At 41.5% G+C, this 17980-nt stretch overlaps 2 protein-coding genes across 2 annotated transcripts; one reads left to right on the plus strand and one right to left on the minus strand.

The window, feature by feature from the left end:
• The first annotated feature begins 274 nt into the window (after positions 1-274).
• Positions 275-4241, plus strand: LOC123448097. Its single transcript, XM_045124869.1, has 6 exons — positions 275-688; positions 776-926; positions 1316-1576; positions 2291-2372; positions 3326-3519; positions 3752-4241. The coding sequence occupies exons 1-6, from the start codon at positions 462-464 to the stop codon at positions 4058-4060; spliced, it is 1224 nt and encodes a 407-aa protein (XP_044980804.1). The 5' UTR covers positions 275-461; the 3' UTR covers positions 4061-4241.
• An 8142-nt stretch (positions 4242-12383) lies between these two features.
• On the minus strand, positions 12384-13327 carry LOC123417063 (ABA-inducible protein PHV A1-like). Its single transcript, XM_045106877.1, has 2 exons — positions 13127-13327; positions 12384-13033 (listed from the first exon to the last, which is right to left on the minus strand). Exons 1-2 carry the CDS (start codon positions 13184-13186, stop codon positions 12506-12508), a joined length of 588 nt encoding a protein of 195 aa, XP_044962812.1. The 5' UTR covers positions 13187-13327; the 3' UTR covers positions 12384-12505.
• Positions 13328-17980: the final 4653 nt, after the last annotated feature.

Raw genomic sequence — 17980 nt, forward strand, 5'->3', positions numbered from 1 at the left:
GTTGAAGTTGCCCTTATAATCCTACTATTGATGGGATAAAACCCCGCCCCATATGCGAAAATTATGTCCTGTAATTTGTACATTCAGTTAAACAATAATTCGAGAGGATATGCATCCAGCGGGACCATGCATCACATCCTATCCGAGATTCAAGCAAGCACATCACACTCACCCAGTGAGAAAAAGAGGAGATTCCTGAGGTGGATTTCTTGCAACCCACTCCAAGTTCATTCTGGGCCACTACCCCGATGAAGGTCTGAACCCAACCCAGGGAGCCCATCCGCATCACAAAACTCGCGGCGGTCGTCCCACCGGAGCCGCCCGCCTCTCCCTTTTCCCCCTCCCCTATTTCTCTCCGCCCAAGCTATTCCTTATTTTTTTCCTCCTCCTTTTAGCCTCCTCGCTTCCTCCCCCATCACGGCAGGCAGGGCACCAAGGCCGTCCGCCACCCATCCCGTCCCATGCCGCCGCTGGAGGCCCTCGTCGGCGCCGCCGAGCTCTGGCGCCCCGCGGCCCGCGGGGCCGGCGGCTGGGCCACCGCCGCCGCGCTCCTCCTGCTCCTCGTCGCCCACCTCTCCGTCCTCCTCGTCCGCCGCCGCCGCCGGGGCCGGGCACGCCTCGCCCGGCAGCAGGCGGAAACCCCCGCGTCCCCCGACTCCCCCTCCTCCGGGTCCGCGTCCAGCACAGGGTCGGTCAGATATCCCCTCCCTCGCCCCCCTTGCTCGGATGCGTGCGGTTGATTTGATCGGATGGGGGCTGTTTGTGTTCCGCGCAGGGTGGAGGGCCTCGTGACGGAGGACGACCTGAGGCAGCTGGTGGGGAACCTCGGGGTCGGCGCCCGCCAGCCGGACCTCGAGGGCTGGGTCCCCGTCATCGCCAAGGGGAACGACGCCGTCTCCTACAAGGCCTGGTGCGACAAGACCACGGTAGCAACGCTGGCTCCCCCCCCCCCCCCCCCCTCTTTCCCGTCGCCTGTATTCATTCGTACCTTGCGCTACAGCCGACGACGAATGAAATTCTCGGGCATAATCAAAATTTGAATGGTTCTTATGTCCTTTTCAGCCAATGGAATTGCATTTGCTTTCCTCAAAATGAAAACTGGGATGTGACATTAAGGCTTTTGCAAATAGTTAAAACTCATAATGGTCACGGATAGTTATCACTATTCGCCCATCAACTTGTAATCTTCATAGAATCCCGTAGGGTCTATGGGTTGTTTCTGTCTGGATTCTAAACCAGAGTTTGCCATGATTGGGGGTACAGAGTCCAGCTTAAGAATTTTATTTATTTATTTATCTTATGATCTCAAATGCAGGACGGTCCACCTAAATATCTTAGTGTGACGACTTATGAGGGATGCTCAACAGAGCTTTTGAGGGACTTTTACATGGATAATGAGTATAGAATGGAGTGGGATAACACCGTGATAAAGCATGAGCAGCTGCAGTGTGATGAAAATAGCGGGATTGAGATAGGACGCACAGTTAAGAAGTTCCCTCTTTTAACACCAAGAGAGTACATATTGGCATGGCGAGTTTGGGCATCAGACGAGAACTCTTTCTATTGTTTGGTCAAGGTCAGTCTCATCTCCCTCCCCCTTCTCTGCTTCTTGCATAAATTATTCATTCAGTTTCACACTCTTGTGCATCAGTGGTATATATAATATCTTTTCAACATATATGGACTTATCTGCACTTGTGTTATTCTTGGTTTCTGTACGGATGCAGTAGCTTACTCATTATAGATACATTCATGTACAGTTAATCCTAATCACGAAAGGCTCTGAAAATACTAGCTAGTCCTATGTCACCAGAAGTTAGCAATGTTTCTGGAGTCAATTACAGAATGAAGTTGATGGAGCCGCTGTTACGTCTAAAATGTTCAATTCTATCTTGAAATTTAAGATTCAATCAGTTTACATCCTTTGATTTAAAATTCAGTGCTGTGGCTGCATATACACATATTGTAGCGATAATGTATGCCCATTATAGAAAACATAGAATCACTTGAACTAAGGTCGAAGCAAAAATAAATAAATAATCACGTGAACTGTTGTTGAACAAACAAAATAAAAAAACTTATCTGAAGGAAATTGAATCAGAAAATGCAAGTCACTTGGAATATAATTGAGCAGGTACTCTAAAAAGAGGCAAATGCACCGGTACTCAAACTTGTGGTGTGGGTTCACAGAATGCAACCAACCAGTCCTTCAACTTTACTGATGGGAACATTTTGGTCTAGATCTCTCCAAGGAGGGCTGAGCATGCTGTTTTATTTATTAATCCTGCAGGAATGTGAACACTCTCTTGCGCCAAGACAAAGAAAATTTGTTCGAGTACGACTTCTGAGATCAGGATGGTGTATTAGGAAAAGTAAGTGATGACTGATAGCATGCCTTCTGTTTGATGATATTTATTTGGTTTAGACTAAGCTATCTTGTTCCAGTTACGCATTTGGTGGTGATGGTAGCTTTTTTTTAAAGTGGCATACATATTGGCGTTGAATGGATGATATTATGTGACTAACTTGTGTTTAAACACGAAATAATAGCCTAAATATATCAATTTGTACATAGTTTTCATATTCAAATGCAACTACTATCTCAGTTTTCAGAGCATAACTTTGTATCATTATCAATATGCGCATTGGGTTGACTTGTTATCTCATATAAATGAATCTAAAGCTCTGTAACTTCTCTGTACCCGTTGAGTTGTACCTGATGCTATGTGCATGTTTCATAGGAACTGAAGATAAAGTATTCCTATAATCTGTTTTTATTTTATTTTCTTAGAAGAAAAGTATCATAATCAAGCACAGTGGCATTTCTTCTTCCGGCAGTTAATTTCATGTATGACCTGAAAAATGCCACTACGATGGAAATCAAAAGTTAGAACAAACAGGAGGTGCCATTTTATAGCTTGATAATCTTGGTTTACTGTTATTTGTTTGAAATGTGCGATAAATTCATGTATCAAGTAATCCCTCCGTTCTAAAATATAGCGCGTATGGATTTTTCAGAAGTCAAAGCACACCAAAATACATGAAGTTGTAGATATGGACACAGTTTTGACAGTTATTTCTTATATGAATGTGTAAGCAAAGAGAACTAATACAATAAGTACATAATTATGAATAGATTTCTCGATCAATCTAACGATGTTAGTATATTCATTTGATCCTGTCTCATTAATCCTTTTACATATAAGTAGTAAAAGTTAGAGAAATTTGGTCGCACACTTTGTAGAATGTCATCATTTTTAGAACGGGGGTAGTATATCATATATGTGGTCTGTTAGTAATTTTATGTTTACACTTTACCTTATAGTCCCTGGAAGAGATGCATGCGAAATCACAGTGCTGCACCATGAGGACAATGGCATGAACATCGAGATGGCAAAGCTGGCCTTTTCTAAGGGCATCTGGAATTATATTTGTAAAATGAACAATGCTTTACGCCGGTATCCTCAGCACGGGGGTCCGTCAGTATCAATTTTGACCATGCGAAGACTTACCAAGAAGGTTGGTGCTCTTTACTAGTTTGTCGATTCATGTTAATTTATTGCTTGTTATGGATTGTAAGTTGTCTCTTGTTTGCTTCCATGATTAAAATACAACAATGCAGGCAATGCAATTGTTTTGGAGATAGAATATGTTTATAAGTAGTATCAGCCTGTTCTTTTGAATCTTAAGTTATGTATGTATCCAGACGATGTGTGAATGTCATTCTGATGAATCTTTTTTCGTACATCAGTTTCCCCAGGACTTGCAGATCAATATGGATGAAAGTAATCGATCTCCGGTGAATACAGCTGCAGCTGTTGCTCCTCCTACACATTCATCTGGAACTTCACCCTGCAAGCAGCTAGGGAAGAAGTCATCACGGGAAACGATTGCAAGTGGACTTTTGCTAGTTGGAAGTATCGTCTGTCTGTCTAAAGGCCGATCTAACCTCGGCGCTCAGCTTGCCATGGCCTTCTTCCTGAAGAAGGCCTTTAAGCAGGACAAACAACCAGGTTCCTCGCCGAGGGGAAGAACTGATGCAACCGTGTCCATGCAGTAATAGTAGGACTGGCTCTGCCGTTTTGTCCTTATTTTAAGCAAACCGAGTACTTACTGCTTACTTCAAATTGAAAAGGTGCGATTGTACAGTGTTCTTGACCGCAAATTATGTAAATGCGAAGTTTTGAAATAACTTCTATTCTCCATTTAGCACATGGGTGGTATTCAGTTATTTTTCCTCAGCTCTGTGCTTCCATTGAAATGTTAGCAAATCGGAATATTTTCTACTTTGACCCCATACAGAACTGTCTTTCTTCACAGCTGATATCGACCATGCTTTTTGCTGCTCATTCTGCTTCTTATGTGCATACCTAGGAAGTAAATAAGATGCAAAAATGTGCATGTGTACCAAATATAGGAATAACAGACTATCAGTTCAGCATTTTCTCGTGAATAAACCACAAACCACGTGCACTTAAAATCCTAATCAATTTTTTTTTCCACTCTTGAAATATAATTGTTGAAGAGATAGAATTCAACAACAAAGCATAGGAACCTAGAATGTAAAATATGTTTTAGCAATGACTTTGAAATGCAAAAGTGTAAAATATAATTGTTATTTGCATGGTATGCTTGCACATCTACTAGCTGCAAAGTTAGCTTTGATACTTTGGAATGAAGGCGATGCACATCGACATTCTTTATTGCACTGAAGCATATAAAATAGAATAAGGTGACATGAAGGTTTGACAGGCTGCTACTTTGCAGCTATCGAAGCGATTGCACGTGAATTGCACTTTGATAAGGAAACCAATATGCAGAGCTGTTTTGGGACTGCTCTATATATACTTCCAAAATCAGCTCCACTCCACCAGTTCCACCCATGAGTTATAGCATAGAGTAGTTGATCTTGTTGTATTTCCAGCTAGCAACAACTTCAAGAATGAGAAAACTTTGTGGGAAACGTATATTGTGCCCCTGGTTTTGCCGTGTCGGCGGTGTGCCCCATCGGAGTCGAAGAGGAAGAGAGCAACCAGATCTTCCGGTGGTCGCCTCGCTAGCCTCAACATTGTACCGGCGCCTTGTTCGTTCGTGATGTGGAGGAGAACGAAGGGGTATGGGGATGAGGAGGGAGCACGTGTGTGCGAGATACCGCTCTGAAAATAAATAAATGAGCCATTATCCATTCATTAGTGGTAATGATGGGTAATTTTCCCGAACTTCATGAGTAATCTTCAAACTAGAGTTTTTGAAGCACCCCGGCTTCATAGAAAACATGGAGCTGTAGCCTAGATTCATTTTTTTTTTAAAATAGGGCATCGTGAAGCTACTTTGTTTGGCTTGCGTTTTTTCGAAGTGAAGCTTGAATTTACGCAGTAGAACAGGCCCAAACATGCTCATAATAACCAGAACATTAACCTTTTCCTACACTAGAACATGGACCATAATTTGCATACAGAACTGCTACCAGCCGTATACAACACAAAATGGTCTCACGATGGGAATGGAGCAACATTACCTATTTGGAAACTAGTTCAATTCAAATTGAAGGTCGATGGGTCTTCTAGAGCGACTTCATGTGAAAAATGGACCAGGGGATATGGTCACCATCGGCTCATCGGAACACGTGGATTGGCCTAAATTTAGTTTCCCAAGCTTGTAGTCAACCTTTATGATAGCACGTGCCTTTGCAAGGGTGGTGTTACCCTGTTCTTATACTGTAGAAAATCCAGATTATTCATCCAAGACTGCTTTCGTTTTACGGCTACAAATATGCTTCTTTATGATACAAACGGCTCATGGCAGAAATATAAACAAGGCTGCATATGTCCCTTTTCTATTTGAACAAATAAATTCTAAACATTCTAACTTACTAAAAATTACCTGTACATATTTCCTTCTTTTTATTGAAAATGCAGCGCTCCTGCCGGTTCCTTAAAAAAAAATTAGCTTACTAAAAATTCCTACTGCTAAATGATGCTATACTTGATGTAAAGTCGTTGTGTAACTGCTCTTTGCTCTTGTGCAATCTACTATTAAAATGGGTCAAACCATGTTGCCCAATGGGACATGAGATCAGTCGAGACTTTAGGCTGACTCCATGTCCCTGAATAGAACAGTTGGATGGTGTATGGGGATACAACACAAGATTCTTTTCTGGTTTGGTTGTACATAATTGGATAGTCTAGAGCTAAAACAATCCGCATTACAAATGTTAAAGCAAGGTATATACAAATTTGAAGTTCAAATGGTCACTTCCAAATTTGCATGTGAAGCAAGGTGTATATTTGCATGTGAAGTTACGGGAGGTAGTCCACTTGGTACAATTATCTTATGTGTATTCTTCTTATATTTTTACCATAAGATATTGTACCAATATTAGGACTCATTGCCAATTTTTAGTAACTTTGAACTTCAAATTCTGGCCCTCATTTTCAATAAATACTTACTATGTACTACATTTTCAATGAATATTTACTATATACTACATTTTCAGTAAACATGCAAAAATTCACTTAATGTATATAATATATAGTAAGGCTATTCTAAAATTAGAGAAAGCTCTACACGACAACATATAAAGTTATAATACTACCAAGAAATGTATGCACAAATCTGTCGAATAAATAGACATACATAGGTATTTTATACTTTTAAAAGGTAAAACATCAGGCAGTGGGTCCTCCACCCCACATGTCATTGAGTTCAATGCCACCAACCGCACCAAACTCAGCCCATGACGTAGGTGTCGATGTCATATGGCCCTCGTTCGTTCAGATTCACTTCTCATTCATCTACTTCCCCGTCCGAAAATATTTATTGAAGAAATGAATGTAATTAAGATACATTTTTCCGACAGTTACATTCATTTCTTGTTACATCTATTTTTCGTTCAAGACAGCTTCTGACATAACTAATATTCTCTCCATTCTCTTTTAGAGATTTAACTACAGGTTACATACAAAACAAAATGAATGAATCTACACTTATATATATATAATTGTAGTTATTCTTCACCCTCTCTATTTTCACATCAATACACCGTAATTTTATGTTTCTAAAATTTAAATCTTATCTCATACGTAAAAAGAGACCGTAAAAAAATACATAGTCACCGTAAAAAATATATTATTTCACGTAAAATTTCATACATAAAAACGTAGTATAAATTATACATAAAATGTGATTTTTCTTGTCTTATGACTTATATTTTTGTTTTCTTATGTCAAAATTTTCATAGTGAATCAATATAAACGTATCTATTTGCATTTTAAATTTAATTTATTTATGAAATGGTCGTAAAATTACCTCGGGTGAGGAATAATTTAATCTACACCCTGGATGATGAATAGAGTTTAATCTACACAGCTAGGCTTAATTTAATCTAAAACGTAGTATAGATTATACATAGGGTCGCGCTATTCGTCACCCTGGATGAGGAATATTTATTCTTCACCCCTCTATTTTAACATCAATGCACCGTAATTTTACATTTCGTAAATTTTGTCTTATTTTATGCGTCAAAAGAGACCGTAAAAAATATAATCAACGTAAAAATATTTTATGTCATATAAAATTACGAACGTAAAAAAAATAGTGCAAAAAATACAATAAATTCAATTTTTTCTGGTCTTGCGACCTATATTCTTTCTTTTCTTTTGTCAAATTTTACGTATTGATTCGATATAAATGTAACTATTTGTATTTCAAATGTAACTTATTTGTAAATTAATCGTAAATTATTTTGGGTGAAGAATAAACTATTCTGCACCCTGGGTGATGAATATATATATATATATATATATATATATATATATATATATATATATATATATATATATATATACTCTCAAGAGTATGTACTCCCACCTTATCCAATAGGTTTATCCACTTGATTTTTTAAATTGAATATATATCCATTAATGGTTGCACAGCCAACCACTGCATGCATAACAGAATTGATCGTGTGCATGGTTGTTAGATTTTTTAACGAGCAACAGAACATGCATGTTCACCCTTTTATAGTTGTAGGTTTCAGTGCTTTATATCTTGTATGAGCAACACGAGCAGTATCTTGTTAAAAAAATTAGTATTTCAAGAGTACAATTAATGATGACATAGTATCTGCCGCCTTTTCTTCCTTTTCAATTGAGAGGATGAAGTATATACTACAAGCGTGCATATGTATATACCATGTATTTCCTAAATACATTTTTTATCTCTATCCTTTTGGTATTAGTATGCGCTCATTCTTCATTACGGAAATGAAGTATATACCACCTAATTTCCATAGTATATATTGTAGGGTGCATAGTAGTATATAGCTCTTACTAATTTTTTCTCGACAGTATATACTTCGTGAGCCTAGTATTATACCATCAAAAAGAGTTTACGTTTTTTGAAGAAGTATATACTACATTCTAATGGATTATGTGCTACTTAATTTTGGAAGGAGTATATGCTGAGTTTTTTTCTCTGGATGTAGTACAGTATATACCTCCTTTCATGAATAACAATCATTTACTGCCCAACGTTATTTCACAAAATGGGAAGAATTTATGTGATACAGGAAAATAAAAAAGAGAGTATGCTAGCACAGTAAAGAAGTACCCATGCACACACATTATCATTTGAACGTGGAAGAATTCAAATCCGAACCATGCAATAAAAAAACTTAAATCTAAAGAGAAACAGATCCTCAAAGAATAGACATCAACAAACAAGGTGGGATTATGCATCATGTATATCTGGTACACCCGCCGTAATTAATCTCATCTTATGTCTCGCGGAATCATGGCCACCTGCCACCATCATGGATGCCGGCCATGGCACGCCTGGATGCTGGTGGGTGCCCGCGTTGTGGAACCGTCTGCGGATGGATGCTCGTGCCGCCGTAGCATATATGTGCTGGTATATTTTGAATTGAAGCTTCGATGGGTCGTTGATGGGAGGATTAGAAGAGCGCGTCACCATGTCCGTTTGTGACCAGCTACCGATCTCGATCCCGCGTCCTGTCGCCGAGATCACGTCGCCGCCTGTAGGGAAGAAGAGATGGATTTTTTTTTTTCTGTTGAGAAAGAAAGGGAGATGGATATGACGTACGTATGTGCTAATGAAAAGAGACGCCCGAACAGAATAACAAATCCTGAAAATCTGGAAACAAACTACCTATTTTCTTATTTTGCATGCATTATCTTGTCACTGAAAATAAATAGAAAACAAATCAGCCGAAGACACCTGGGTAGGAGTACATACTCCTAGGAGTACTAACCCATTTTCATATATATATATATATATATATATATATATATATATATATATATATATATATATATATATATATATATATATATATGTAAATTATTTGAGGCACCTACGTGCCTGGGCACCTTGTTCGGGTCTAACCCGCTAATTCATTTGGTTGCAGGCAGCTTCCATAATTGTTGATTTGTTTCGTTATAAATTTGCAAGCAAGACTGTCCTTATATAATGTTAAGTATTTGTAATTGTATGAAAGATAACATCGAACCTGCGCCATTTAAAGGCACTTCCCACGCATGCAAAGCTGAAATATGTGTCATGCACATGTACATATTGGTAGGTATTATACCTACTAAAAATATGTACGTGTTGATAATATACCGATGAAAATATATGCAAACCCGAGGTATTATACATAAGGAAAATATACACGTACCATGTAAATTATAGATAATAAAAATATACATATAATTGGATATTATATATAACTGAAACTTAAGAGTATTAAATATATAACTTCATAAGCACGATATTTCTATGTACGTGCATACCTATATGTTAAATTTATTCGTACATACTCATAAATATCGCATATCTACATATTTTCAAGGTATATGCTTATACATTTCATGCGAGGGTATGTAGTTGTAGAGAAATACCATGAACATGCACATACCTAAAAATATATTGAGTACTTTACATCTCACATATCCATAAATATTTTCATGTATGTAGGTATTGGGTATTATACCCAACGGAAATATTTATGTGTTGGTATTGTACCTAATGAAATTATACATAAACTCAACATACCCATGTGTACGTGCTGGTAATTCAATCAATATTCATGTGCATAGCCTTCTATTAACAAATAGTTTTTTTCTATTCCTAATGACTATCACATACCTACATTTACGTCCGTCTATGAAACATGACAGGAAATAAAAGATAATTAATTAAGACACATTAATTATTGTTTTCTCTCTCCTATTACGTCTCTTAACAAGGAATGTTGCCATGCATGGTGTGTGAGGCCACATTTATGGCATTCAATGAGTAATTATGTTACAATTATTGAAAAGGACGTGGATGTCGCCTAGAGGGGGGTGAATAGGCGCTCTAAAATAGTTAAGGTTTAGGCTTGAACAAATGCGGAATAAAACTAATCGTTTAATATGTCAAGCACAAAACCTACAAACAACTAGGCTCACCTATGTGCACCAACAACTTATGCTAAGCAAGATAAACAACTAAGTGATAGCAAGATATATTACAATAAAGAATATGTCTATCACAAAGTAAAGTGCATAAGTAAAGGGTTCGGGTAAGAGATAACCGAGGCACGGGGAGACGATGATGTATCCCGAAGTTCACACCCTTGCGGATGCTAATCTCCGTTAGAGCGGTGTGGAGGCACAATGCTCCCCAAGATGCCACTAAGGCCACCGTAATCTCCTCACGCCCTCGCACAATGCAAGATGCCGTGATTCCACTAAGGGACCCTTGAGGGCGGTCACCGAACCCGTACAAATGGCAACCCTTGGGGGCGGTCACCGAACCCGTACACGTGGCAACCCTTGGGGGCGGTTACCTGTACCCGTACAAATTGCTCGGGGCAATCTCCACAACCTAATTGGAGACCCCGACGCTTCCCGGAGCTTCACACCACACTGATTGAGCTCCGAGACACCACCAAGCTTCTAGGACGCCAAAGCATCCACGAAGAACAATATCAAGGGTACTAAGTACCAAAGGTAGTAAGCTTCTCAACTTCTCACTTCCACGTATCACCGTGGAGAACTCAAACCGATGCAACTAATGCAATGGCAAGAACACACAAAGTGGTCAAGTCCCTCACACTCAAATCCCTCAACAACAACAAAAGCTATGGAGAAATATGAGAGGAAGAACAAGGAGCTCACAAAGAACTCCAAGATCAAGATCCAAGGGGTTCCCTCACATAGAGGAGAAAATGATTGGTGGAGATGTGGATCTAGATCTCCTCTCTCTTTTCCCTCAAGAACAAGCAAGAATCATTGGAGGGATTGAGAGTAATCAAGCTCTAAGAATGTCAACAATGGAGGTAGAACAAGAGCTCAACGGATGAATTAGACCAAGGGGGAAGAAGACCCCCTTTATATAGTGGGGGAAGGAATCAGACCGTTACCCCCACTTTCTGCCCGAGCTCCAGCGGTACTACCGCTGGCTTCAGCGGTACTATCGCTGGCACTCCAGCGGTACTACCGCTGGCACTCCAGCGGTACTACCGCTGGCTGCAGCGGTACTACCGCCGGCACTCCAGCGGTACTACCGCTGGCCCCTGGTAGTGCAACGGCACTAGCACCGCCAAGAAAGTCTTCGCAAAAAGGTCCGTCCACGAACAACCGCTAGGCAGGCGGTACTAAGCTCCAGGGGCGGTACTACCGCGAGCCAGCGGTACTACCGTTAGGGCCAGCGGTACTACCGCCAACTCTAGCGGTACTACCGCTAGGTCCAGCGGTACTACCGCTAGGTCCAGTGGTACTACCGCTCGCCACTGAAACAGCCATAACTTTCGCATACGAGCTCCGAATCGAGCAAACCCAAGCTTGTTGGATTTAGGACGACAAGGGCCGGGACTAAAGGCCCTGTCCCCACTAGTGAGGCTTAATTAGCTTGAGTGGTGTACTTTAGAGATTTTTTTGTACTTTTTAGGAAGATATCACAAAGACTATTGTCTTTATACCTTGGCTATAGCCGCAAATATTCGTTAAATCCGGCTGTAGATGCTCTAAAAATATTTTTAATATAAAAAATGCTTTTATATTATAAAGCGAGTACCTATTAATAAGACCCTAAACTATATAGATTCACGGTTGGAAGCATGTTGATGTCTAATGGAGCATTAATCACGAAAATAAAGCCAATCTTAAGTTCAAGTTTGTAACTTTTTTTAAAAGAAAAAAGATCCCTCCGGCCTCTGCATAAGTTTGTAACAATAATGAATGGAGGCTTCAATGTTAAACAGAAGAAGATAGATACAACTTTATTAGTGCCACCTTTCGACTGTCCTCGTTATCCATCTACATCGAAGTACATTGATCGTAACTCATTACAGAACCGGACACGAGTACCATCAAATCAAAGGCAAGCTCAACACTGAAATTCGGGAAAAGAGTGGAAACATACAAATATATGTGGAAGGCCCGCGAACGACCAAACGACTAAAGGAAAGCAAATTTAAACTGAGCGCGAATGCATGCGTCTAGTGATCCCCGGTGATCTTCCCAGTGGTGGTGTCCTTGCTGGTGTTGGTGTTGTCACCGCCCATGCCCAGCGTGTTGGCCACGGCGTCCTTGGCGCCCACCACGGCGTTCACCACCGTCTCGCCGGCCTGCTGGAGGGCGCTGCCGGTCTTGTCCTTGCCGGCGACGGCGGACTCCTTGGTGTACTGCGCGGCGTCGGAGGACCTCTCCTGCGCGTACTGCGCCGTCTCCGACGCCTTCTGCTTGGCCGCCTCGGTTGCCTCGGCGGCCTTGTGCTTGGCCGCCTCCGTCTTCTCGCCGAGGAAGCTCCCCGTCTGGTCCTTGCTCTCGGCGGCGCGGTCCTTGGCCGCCTGCGCCGTCTGTGCCGTCTTGTCCTTGGCCTCGCCGGCCTTCTGCTTGGTGGCCTCCGTGGCCCGGCCAGCCTTCTGCTTCGTGGCATCGGCCGTCTCGCCGGCCTTCTGCTTGGTGGCCTCCGTGGCCTGCCCCGCCTTGTCCTTGGTCGCGCCCACCATCTGCCCGGTCTTCTCCTGCACAACCAAGACAGCATTTCACATCACCGAGCAACGGCGCATGCGTGCGCGCGGCAGCACGATGGACTACGGGAGACGGCGGTTACGTACCTCGGTGCGGGCCTTGGTCTCGCCGGCCGCGTAGCTCGCCTGCTTCTGGTTGGAGGCCATCTTCTCTTCTTTCCTCTCCTCTGTCACAAAAAATGCGCGAACTGGAATCACTCACTCGATCGGAAGGACTAAAACTCAGTGCTGCTGCTCAACTCTGGGTTGGAATGGATCGAATGCTTTGTGTTTGATGAAAGGAGGGTCGAGCCGGTGGCATTTATAGGCAGAAGCAACGGGACACGTCGCGCGGCGGTGCTCGCGCGTGGCCGCCACGTAGCTGGAGTAGAAAGTAGCTTCGCGAAGCTCGATCGAGCTGCATGCTGATTCAACCCAAGACACATGCGGATGCCGGTGCCGATGGAGGCCAAGTAGGAGACCAACACAAACAAGTGTAAAGGCAGGTTCAGGAAGGAGATTGGGTGGGGTAGCGCGGCGGTGAAGTCCAATGCCCGCCCATGTTACTCGCTATGCATGTACGGAGTAGGATGCGCCTTTCTGCGCCGACATGCGGACCAGGTGATATGCGGTGGTGGGCTCGCCACGCGGTCTAGCTTCTGTTTTCTTTTTTCAAAGCCCTGGCTTATGTTTGTTCGACGTGTCCAAGTCTCATTGCAGGATTCCACTTTTTTTTATATTCTTAGGTGTTTAGTAGAGGTGATAAAATATTATATGAACGTACGTACGTACGTGCTTCTCTTACCACATGTGGAAATCAGTCTCTCATGCGGACATTGCTTTTGGAGCTCGGCCTCTATGAAGGTCTTTGAATTTAAAATTTAAATTTTATGAATATTTATATTTTTACATTTTAAGAAATTCTAAAAAAATACAGAGATAAATGAAGGCGTAAGATACATGTATGTAAATTTTCAAAAAAAATACGTTCAAATGAGGGTGGTGCAAAAAGATAAATCTGATGCTTTTTAACACTTGATACTATTCATCATTTCAGGTTATGAATTTGTTTCTTTGTGCAGATCGTATTTCAAGTATTTCATCCTAAAATTTTACACACATACACATAACATCCATTTCGCCAAAAAAACATAACATCCTTCCTTGCTTGCATTTTATTTTCAGATTTTTTTTTAAAATCGAAAAGTTTGAATTTTGAATTTTTCAAAAATTTCGGCCACCATGGAGCTCAGCCTCCAAATGCCCATTCTCTCTCTCATGTCACTACCTCCATTCGAATTGTACAGAGTTTGCGTCAATTAATTCAAGTTGTTTCCCACAAAAATAATAATTTTAATTGTGTATTGTACAAAGACTGTGTTAGTTAATTTGGATCGAAAGGGCTACGATGTTGTGAGAGCGGGAACATAGTTAGCTTGATTTTCTAAGTTGTGGCTTGATGAGCTAGAACGGATGACCGTTTGGCACATGAAAAACTGGCGCATGTTGAAGGAGAAATAGCGATAGGCAGATGCAACTTTGAAAGCCATTGTAGATGAAATTAACATACCAGAAAACTCCAAGAATCATGGTATGGTCGAGTTGAGTGGGAAGAATGGGTGATAAGATTTGGTGTCATAAGTGTGTTACTTCGATTGAAAATATTCTTGTGTCTTTTAAACTGTGGAGTAGTTTTGATCATAGACAACCTTACACGTCGGAACTGACATTATGATAAGTGTCTTTTATTTTTCCACCAGAGGGAATTCATTAAGCATATGTTTTAATTGTAAGTCTGCTCGTGCAATGTAGTTCGTAGTTTGTGTAACTTCTAACTTATACACTCCTGATGCATGTAACATGTTCGACAACTGATTTATATAATGATAAAATAGTGTTTATCTTATATCCTCGTAGGAGCAACAACCTTATGTTAGTCATTGTTCAAAAAAAATGTGATTTTCTTTCTAAGAAATTATTTCTTCTCCTATGGTTATGTATACACTAACTCTGTACGTGGCTGAAAGTTAATAGTCTTTTCACGACGATGTCTGTTAGGATTTTGCTTGCGGTTGGAGTTGTTTATATAAAAGGAGCCTTAATCATACAAAAATATTCCCAGTTCTCTGTTCTAATTGTTGAGATGCTGCAAATCCACTCATCCAATGACTTCTATTTCTATCGGAGGATTTGTTGACCTCTCGCTTACCCCAAGTTGTCGATGGTCACTAGGGCGAAACACAGAAAGAAAAGCTATTACCATTGAATATCCCCCTATTGCTCTAATTCGATTAAGTGCCCTAAGATTTTACGACAGACTTGAAAATCCACCTACAAACGATTTACGTCCATTCATTTCGGATAAAGCTTGCATCCTTACTGGCCCAAATTTGTGTAATGAAAGAGTTATATTAACAGAAAAGGGGAGGCAAACAGTAGAGTGGCTGGTATAGAGAGTTAGAGATCCTGCTTATTTTCATGAAAATGGGATGAAAGTAAAAGAAAGAATATCATTGATGAGTGATAATTTTACACTCATTTCACCTTTATTTAAACTGAGATATTTCATTTAAAAAGATATTTGCTCTGATATTGTTACTGATAACTAATGAATGCAAATGATTTCACAAATCCTCTCTTTGATGTGTTTCCACAGGAAATGGGCTAAAAAGGGGAAGAAATCACATGTGGAAATGGAAAGGAAGGAAAATGGAGGAAGAAATAATCAATAGAAAGCGTATGTGCGAACACATGGCAAAAGACGATGTTCCATATGGACTTATGCACCCGTATGAGCGCATGTTTGGCATGGATTTCGAGGCAGATTCTCTACCTGAACAACTTTTATAAAAGGGAGCCCATCGAAATGTCGACAGAACGACGAGCGATGAGCGTAGAAGCCAGTACCTCTTCATCATTATCTTCATCCACAAACCCTAGTCGCCACCATTTCCATCTTCATAGCCATCTCCACCACGTAGTGATCTTGCATCTAGTTCATACTTCTAACCATGCATCGCACAAGGCTTCCATTGTAAGACATATTGCGATCCATCAATCTCAAGATGTGTTCCTCAATGTTTTCTTCTCGCGGTCACCATGTATGAGTAGTTCGGTAAGGTATGGTTTGGGGCATTAGCCTTACTACCCAAGGTATTTGTTGGGGGGGGGGGGGTCAATGGAAGACTTTGACATAACGGCCCATATGTGTGAATAAAACTATTTCATGAATATCTATCTTGTCTTGTCCGCGATCTTCATCACTGCAGATACCCAAGATCATGGAGATCGAGCACCAGTGAGGCAATGAGTAAGGGGATCATGAAGTATTATAACGAATACCGATGACAGTAAGGTTCAGTGGGGTAACATGGATCATATCCTTGGGGATATATGAGATGTAGTCATTAAACACCCAAAGCTTTTGTCTGATTCTATTATCTTAATTATCGAGGCAACCCCACGCGATGGATGGGGCGTGCGGTAGGACAACTAATTCCTCATGCATGACTCGTGGCAGTCAATAGTTATTTGGACACATCTCCCACTCCGATCTAGGACAAGCACATCTCGATGGGTGGCTTCCAGCGCACAAATTAATATCATATTTATCCCAACACAAATACAAGGGTGTAAGCGTTACGACATCATACCTGTACCTCTTTTTATTATAAGTGTTTGAATCACAATTTGATTCCTAATCCGGTCAAAATATGCATTTGACACTTTGATAAAAGCTTTCTAGAGACCATCACTTCAAGGGAATCTCCCTCTCGTGGTCTTGATAACTTAGGGTCACCTGTGGGAAAATAGGTGTTGGGGAACGTTGCATAGGAAACAAAATTTTTCCAACGCACACGAAGACCTATCATGGTGATGTCCATCTACGAGAGGAGATTTGGATCTACATACCCTTGTAGATCGCACAACAGGAAGCGTTAAGAAACGCGGTTGATGTAGTGGAACGTCACTAGCCCACTAAGGGTTGGTGCGCCACCACTAGGGCCATTGGGCTTCCCCCAGGTGGGTTGCCCCCCTCCCAGTGAACTTTCGGAACCCATTCGTCACTCCCGGTACATTCCCGGTAATGCCCGAAAACCTTCCGGTAACCAAATGAAGTCATCCTATATATCAATCTTCGTCTTCGGATCATTTCGGAAACCCTCGTAATGTCCGTGATCTCATCCGGGACTCCGAATAACATTCGGTAACCACACATATGACTCAACTATACTAAAACATCGCCGAACCTTAAGTGTGCAGACCCCGCGTGTCGTGGGTATAAGCCTGACAGTAGATGTATGGGGTACGAAAAGGATGGGTAGAGTCCTAGCTACGGCGAGGTTGTATGAGTTCAGGCCCCTCTACGGCGGAGGTAATAGCCGTACGTCTCAGTGCTCAGGGAGCTTGTTGTCGAGTGGAAATATGGAATACAATGAGTTGCTAACCCCTCTACCAGTGGGGGAGGGTGGCTTATATAGAGTGCGCTGCCCTCCACAACGGTTCCGGTACAGGGGTGGAGTAGTGGGGATTGAATGCGTACGTTATAGGTAACGTACGCCCTAAATGCCAATAAATGCACCTGGAAACGTACGACCGTTTCCCTCCAGGGGGGTTGCGATGTACCGAGTGGTATCCAGTCGGTTAGCTTGATATCCTCCGAATGTTAATCTCCGACTGGATGGTCGAGGACCTGTTACCGACTGGATAATGGAGACTCCTTAATTCATTCGGAACTGACTAAGGGTCTTGTCCTTTGAGAGGGGTAGTCCTTGGGTAGGACCTACATGACAGGCCTATGACCCTACCCTAGGACTACAACCCCATCATTAGTCCCCGAATGGATTGGGGTTGAAAAGACGAAGCGATGCTTGAAGTTTGGATCCGACTGGAGCGGGCTCGGCTTGGGCGTTGCTTGCCTCAATCCATTTTATCTTTTCTGACCAACAATCCGAGTGGAAG

The sequence above is a fragment of the Hordeum vulgare genome, chromosome 1H (genome assembly GCF_904849725.1).
Source record: "Hordeum vulgare subsp. vulgare chromosome 1H, MorexV3_pseudomolecules_assembly, whole genome shotgun sequence".
Lineage (NCBI taxonomy): Eukaryota > Viridiplantae > Streptophyta > Magnoliopsida > Poales > Poaceae > Hordeum > Hordeum vulgare.